At 49.2% G+C, this 6,456-nt stretch overlaps 1 protein-coding gene across 2 annotated transcripts in view; it reads left to right on the top strand.

Moving 5' to 3' along the window:
- Nucleotides 1-4,957, top strand: part of LOC144513628 (polypyrimidine tract-binding protein 1-like) — a 13,086-nt gene extending 8,129 nt beyond the window's left edge. For both annotated transcript variants that reach the window (XM_078244784.1, XM_078244783.1), the window contains exons 9-12: nucleotides 1,028-1,120; nucleotides 2,698-2,914; nucleotides 3,853-3,930; nucleotides 4,602-4,957. In XM_078244784.1, coding sequence (XP_078100910.1) covers nucleotides 1,028-1,120; nucleotides 2,698-2,914; nucleotides 3,853-3,930; nucleotides 4,602-4,734 — 521 coding nt within the window. In that variant the 3' untranslated portion in view covers nucleotides 4,735-4,957. The remainder of the gene's footprint in view (nucleotides 1-1,027; nucleotides 1,121-2,697; nucleotides 2,915-3,852; nucleotides 3,931-4,601) is intronic.
- The last annotated feature ends 1,499 nt before the right edge of the window (nucleotides 4,958-6,456 follow it).

Here is a 6,456-nt window from a genome sequence, read left to right as displayed (position 1 = left end):
ACTAAAAACCAGCCGGAAACTGACCAAAAACCAGCCGGAAACTGACCAAAAACCAGCCGGAAACTGACTGAAAAACCAGCCGGAAACTGACCATAAACCAGCTGGAAACTGACTGAAAAACCAGCCAGAAAACTGACCATAAACCAGCCAGAAAACTGACTGAAAAACCAGCCAGAAAAACTGACCAAAAACCAGCCAGAAAACTGACCAAAAACCAGCCAGAAAACTGACCAAAAACCAGCCCGAAAACTGACCCAAAAACCAACCAAAAAATTATCCAAAACCAGCCGAAAGCTGACCCAAAACCAGCCGAAAACTGACCAAAAACAGCCAAAAACTGACCCACCACCAGCCGAAAGCTGACCCAACTCCAGCCGGAAACTGACTGAAAAACCAGCCGGAAACTGAACGAAAAACCAGGCGAAAAAAGTGTTTCCTGCCGACACCACGGCCGGCCCTCTAAACGCCTCTCACTCCCAGAGTCTACAGTTTTGTCGTGGTGCTTGAATGCGACAGATTGTTTTCATCCGAGCTGCATTTGTTGTGTGTTTCCAGTGAAGTCTCAGGTTCTGAGTTTGCATGCCGGGTTTCTTTCAGTTTGCATGTCCTCAGTGCTGAATCAGCTGCTCGCCGACACTCCCACAATTCATAGCTCATAGCTCCTACACGGTGTAATCTGCTATTTTGATTTCCTCTGATCCTTGCCCTTAATTTCCTCACTTCATTTCCTGTGTTTAAACATCCAGAAACTCCAGCCTTTTAAATTAAAACTCCCAAATTCGTCAGCGTTAGTTCCCGGTCTCTGCTGCCCCCCCCACCCCCCTCGGTTGGTCCACAACTAGCCGAAAAAACAGTGACAAAAACATGGAAAAAAGCACCAACAGTGTGAGAGAGAGTGGGCCTTGAGTTTGACACACGTGGTTATGATAAGGGTGTCAGGGGTTCAGCAGGTTGGGTCCCAGAGTGTAGCTCTACGTGTTGGTCTCTCTGTCTGTGTGAAGAATGTAACCTTTGTTTGTGTGTTAAGGTGTTTATGGTGACGTGATGAGAGTGAAGATTCTGTTCAACAAGAAGGAGAACGCTCTGGTCCAGATGTCGGACTGCACACAGGCTCAGCTAGGTAACGTCCCGCACACACACAGGCTCAGCTAGGTAACGTCCCGCACACACACAGGCTCAGCTAGGTAACGTCCCGCACACACACACAGGCTCAGCTAGGTAACGTCCCGCACACACACAGGCTCAGCTAGGTAACGTCCCGCACACACACAGGCTCAGCTAGGTAACGTCCCGCACGGGCTCAGCTAGGTAACGTCCCGCACACACACAGGCTCAGCTAGGTAACGTCCCGCACGCACACACACAGGCTCAGCTAGGTAACGTCCCGCACACACACAGGCTCAGCTAGGTAACGTCCCACACAGGCTCAGCTAGGTAACGTCCCGCACACACACAGGCTCAGCTAGGTAACGTCCCGCACACACACACACAGGCTCAGCTAGGTAACGTCCCACACAGGCTCAGCTAGGTAACGTCCCACACAGGCTCAGCTAGGTAACGTCCCACACAGGCTCAGCAAGGTAACGTCCCACACAGGCTCAGCTAGGTAACGTCCCACACAGGCTCAGCTAGGTAACGTCCCACACAGGCTCAGCTAGGTAACGTCCCGCACACACACAGGCTCAGCTAGGTAACATCCCGCACACACACACAGGCTCAGCTAGGTAACGTCCCGCACACACACAGGCTCAGCTAGGTAACGTCCCGCACACACACAGGCTCAGCTAGGTAACGTCCCGCACGCACACACAGGCTCAGCTAGGTAACGTCCCGCTCACACACAGGCTCAGCTAGGTAACGTCCCACACAGGCTCAGCTAGGTAACGTCCCGCACACACACAGGCTCAGCTAGGTAACGTCCCGCACACACACACACAGGCTCAGTGCCACCTGTAGCTCTGTGGCAGCAGATTCTCCATGCTACTGTCCTTTCTCTGGGGCCTCTTTGATAAGATGCATACCACAACTTTATCCCTATGTTCCTTGGGCTTCATGATGCTGTTTGTTCACTAATGTTCAAACCTGAGGCCTTCACAGAACAGCTGTATTTATACTGAGATTAGATTACACACAGCTGGACTCTATTTACTAATTAGGGGACTTCTGAAGGCAGTTGGTTGCACTGGATTTTATTTAGGGCTGTCAGAGTAAAGGGGGCCGTATACTTTTGCATGCCACACTTTTTAGTTTTCAGCCATGTATCATTTTCATTCCACTTCACCGCTTTGTGTTGGTATTTTATCCCAATAAAATACATTTACGTTTGTGGTTGTAATGTGACAAAATGTGGGAAAGTTCAAGGGGTAGGAATACTTTTGCAAGCCTCTGTATATGTCAGTTTCATATTATTTATCTTGGATGTGAAAGAGATTCTCCAATTGTACACGGTTCCCTCTATCCTGCTGTGCTATGAAAACTATCAATGTTTACATCAATATATGTACAGTTACATGTACTGTACGTGTACTCTCCAGTCAGAGAGATTTGAGACATTTCATTCAGACATCTGGATGGGAGAGAGGGAGTCCTTTTTGAGAAGACACTGAATGGGTTGAGTGCAGAATATACAGTGTGTGCATGAAGTAGTTTCTTCCAGTCAGAAACCTGAGCAGCGTTCTTCACCCGTCTGCTTTGCAGCCATGAGCCACCTGAGCGGCCAGCAGCTGCATGGGAAACCTCTGCGCATCACACCGTCCAAACACACCAGCGTTCAGCTTCCCCGCGAAGGCCACGAGGACCAAGGTCTGACCAAAGACTACAGCAGCTCCCCCCTGCACCGCTTCAAGAAGCCGGGCTCCAAAAACTACTCCAACATCTTCCCACCTTCTGCCACTCTGCACCTCTCCAACATCCCGTAAGTTCGTCCACCTGCAGAAGCAGAAAAACCCTCATCATGTAGTCCAGTTCTCCAACAAGTAGCTCTCGACTAGGGTTGGGTATCGTTTGTTTTTTTCCCCGATACCGGTGCTAAAACAATACTTTTAAAACGGTGCCGGTGCCTGAACCAATACTTGTAAAATCAGGTAATAGGGTATTTTACAATAACTTTGAATGCACCGCGAGGTTTACTAGTTTCAAGTGAACGCACCGTCTGTGTTGGTTTTTCTGACAACGGCAGCTGCACACTGCTTAACGTCCCGATGTTTGAATCCTCTCCAGTGAAATACAGACACGCTTCACACCGTTTAGCTGTCAGCATTTTAACCATTGTGTTTAATCCAGCTGCTAGCTAACGGTACGCTAACGTTACCTGCTGTCAAGTGAAGTATTAACTAGCGTCACGAGCAGCGATGCTCCTGTTGCCTCTAACGTCCGTTTCGGAGCATCAGACACCAGTGCAAAAGGCATTTAAGGTATCCGGTAGATACCGGTCGTTACTACAGTTCCAGTAGCTCGCCAATAGGTTGACAAACTGAGACCCAAAATGACCCCGATGTTAATAGTGAGGGAGCTAACTTTGTGGGTCATAGAAGTGTAAAGTGGTCATGTTTTCTTGGACCCTGATGGGAATATTTTCAGTGATGTAGCTATAACTTTTTGGGCTAAAAGAAGTATAAAATAGGCTTGAACTTGGACACAAGGTGAAGACTTTTCATAAGCTTTGGGTATTGCAATCTCATACGTGTCCAACCAGCTTCATTCAGCTTATTAAATAAGAGCGATGTGATGCAAGTAGCTCTTGGCCACTTTAGTTTATTAAAGTAGCCCTTAGATAAAGACAGGTTGGAGACCCTGATGTAGTCCATACCTGCCACGTTCCTTTTAATGCTAACGTTACCTTTGTGTTTGTAGCCCGTCTGTGGTTGAGGACGACCTCAAGATGCTGTTTTCCACCTCAGGAGCTATGGTCAAGGCCTTCAAGTTCTTCCAGTGAGTCCTGTAGTTTACGGTCTCTGCCTCTCAGACGGCCCTCTTTCATCCCAAAGTCCCTCTGGCTTTGTTCTGAACTCTCAGCCTTGCCTTCATGTTCCTTTTCTTATTCTGAAATGTTTATCGCCGACATCGCTGTATTGTTGATTGTTTGTGTGTGTGTGTGTATCACTGTGCGTGTCTCTGTCTGTGTGTGTGTATCACTGTGTGTGTGTATCACTGTGTGTGTGTGTGTGTGTGTGTGTGTGTTTCTATCTCTCTCTGTGTGTGTGTGTGTCTATCACTGTGCGTGTCTCTGTCTGTGTGTTTCTATCTCTGTGTGTGTGTGTGTGTCTGTGTGTTTCTATCTCTGTGTGTGTGTGTGTGTCTGTGTGTTTCTATCTCTGTGTGTGTGTGTGTGTGTGTGTGTGTGTGTGTGTGTGTGTGTGTGTGTGTGTGTGTGTGTGTCTGTGTGTGTGTGTGTGTGTGTGTGTGTCTCTATCTCTGTGTGTGTGTGTGTCTCAGTGTGTTTCTATCTTTGTGTGTGTGTGTGTGTGTGTGTGTCTATCTCTGTGTGTGTGTGTCCATAATTATCATTAGTTGCAGCCCTGTCCAGCTGTTGAAAGGGGGGGTCATTATTGAGAACCCCTGCTGTAGAGAGTCTGAAACGCGGTGCTGGTTTCTTCCTCCAGGAAGGACCACAAGATGGCTCTGATCCAGATGGGCTCGGTGGAAGAGGCCGTCGAGGCGCTCATCGAGTTCCACAACCACGACCTGGGAGAGAACCACCACCTGCGGGTTTCTTTCTCCAAATCCTCCATCTGAGCCTCCACGGGGTCCACTACACTCCTCATCATTCCAACGCATGTCCAACGCAGAAACCCCCCCGCTGGGAAGTCTGGTGTGCATGATGTTAAATTATTTTTGTAAACTCATGTTTAAGTTCTTTGCCTTCAAAGAGGATTAGGGTCATTGTTAGAAACACTAGAGTCAGAAGTCTGGATTTAATGTCAGTGAACGTCTGGGAATAAAGTCAGGATTCTCAGTTTGTCAGCATTTCTTTGGAATAACCCAAAATGATCAGATTATAGTCAGAATTTGGACTATGATCAGGTTCATATATTTGTGTCCTTTAAGCCACTCTTGCCTTTTGACTTTATTCCCAGGATTAAGGAATTAAAGTCACTGTTTAAGGTAATTTTTCGTTAACGCCAAACAAACATTTCGGCTACATTGAATGCGTAGCGTATGCGGACCGTTAGCGGAGCGGACGTGTCTTTTAACCGTCTCCACCTGCAGCGCTGCACGGCGAAGGATTGTGGGAGTCGCAGGCAAGACGGAGAGCTTTCCCTCTGGGACTGTTGTTGTTTCTTCATTTTTTTGGAGACGGCACAGAGCTGTGAAAGGTCAAGCTACTGTCACAGAGCTGTGAAAGGTCAAGCTACTGTCACAGAGCTGTGAAAGGTCAAGCTACTGTCACAGAGCTGTGAAACGTCAAGCTACTGTCACAGAGCTGTGAAACGTCAAGCTACTGTCACAGAGCTGTGAAACGTCAAGCTACTGTCACAGAGCTGTGAAACGTCAAGCTACTGTCACAGAGCTGTGAAACGTCAAGCTACTGTCACAGAGCTGTGAAACGTCAAGCTACTGTCACAGAGCTGTGAAACGTCAAGCTACTGTCACAGAGCTGTGAAACGTCAAGCTACTGTCAGCTGTTATCAGAAGAAACTCTCCAAACCAAACGGCCAACACGCTCACTGACAGTCATTAAATCCGTGTGTGTGTGTGTGTGTGTGTGTGTGCGTGTCTGTGGCCACACACACCTCGCGTAAAAACCATAAATAGAAGACTGTCCTGTTGTTACGCCTGTAGAGCAGATCTCTGCGGAGCAGACGCACCACTACGCTGCTCTCTGTCGTGGTCGCCAGTTTCACGTATTACAGTGGAAGCGTTCACATATGTTATGATGCGCTGTAGCAGGGCGTCCCACAGCGTAGCGGGGCGTCCCACTCCGTAGCAGGGCGTCCCACAGCGTAGCAAGGCATCCCACTGCCTAGCAGGGCGTACCACTGCGTAGCGGGGCGTCCCACAGCGTAGCAGGGCGTCCCGCAGCGTAGCAGGGCGTCCCACAGCCTAGCAGGGAGTACCACTGCGTCCCACAGCGTAGCTGGGCGCCCCGCAGCGTAGCAGGGCGTCCCACAGCGTAGCAGGGCGTCCCAGCAGCGTAGCAGGGCGTCGAGCAGCGTAGCAGGGCGTCGAGCAGCGTAGCAGGGCGTCGAGCTGCGTAGCAGGGCGTCGAGCTGTGTAGCTGGGCCACACAGCAGGGCCACTGCTGCAGCTGCAACCAATCCTCCGCAGATGTTACGCTGCAATGTAGCCAGCCCGTTAGGTTCTTAAAATTCCGACTTTATTAAGTCAGACTTCTTCCTTTCATGTCAGATTCCCAGTTCTCCTGTGGACCTAATCCTCTCCTTTGAATGTTTCCCCTTTGATACAGCGCTCGTGTCTTTAAATATCTGCCACGTTTAGAAAAAGGCTACGTTTGGC

The sequence above is a fragment of the Sander vitreus genome, unplaced genomic scaffold, assembly GCF_031162955.1.
Source record: "Sander vitreus isolate 19-12246 unplaced genomic scaffold, sanVit1 ctg302_0, whole genome shotgun sequence".
Lineage (NCBI taxonomy): Eukaryota > Metazoa > Chordata > Actinopteri > Perciformes > Percidae > Sander > Sander vitreus.
Note: the sequence above shows the minus strand (reverse complement) of the source record. Positions and strands in the feature narration are given on the sequence as shown.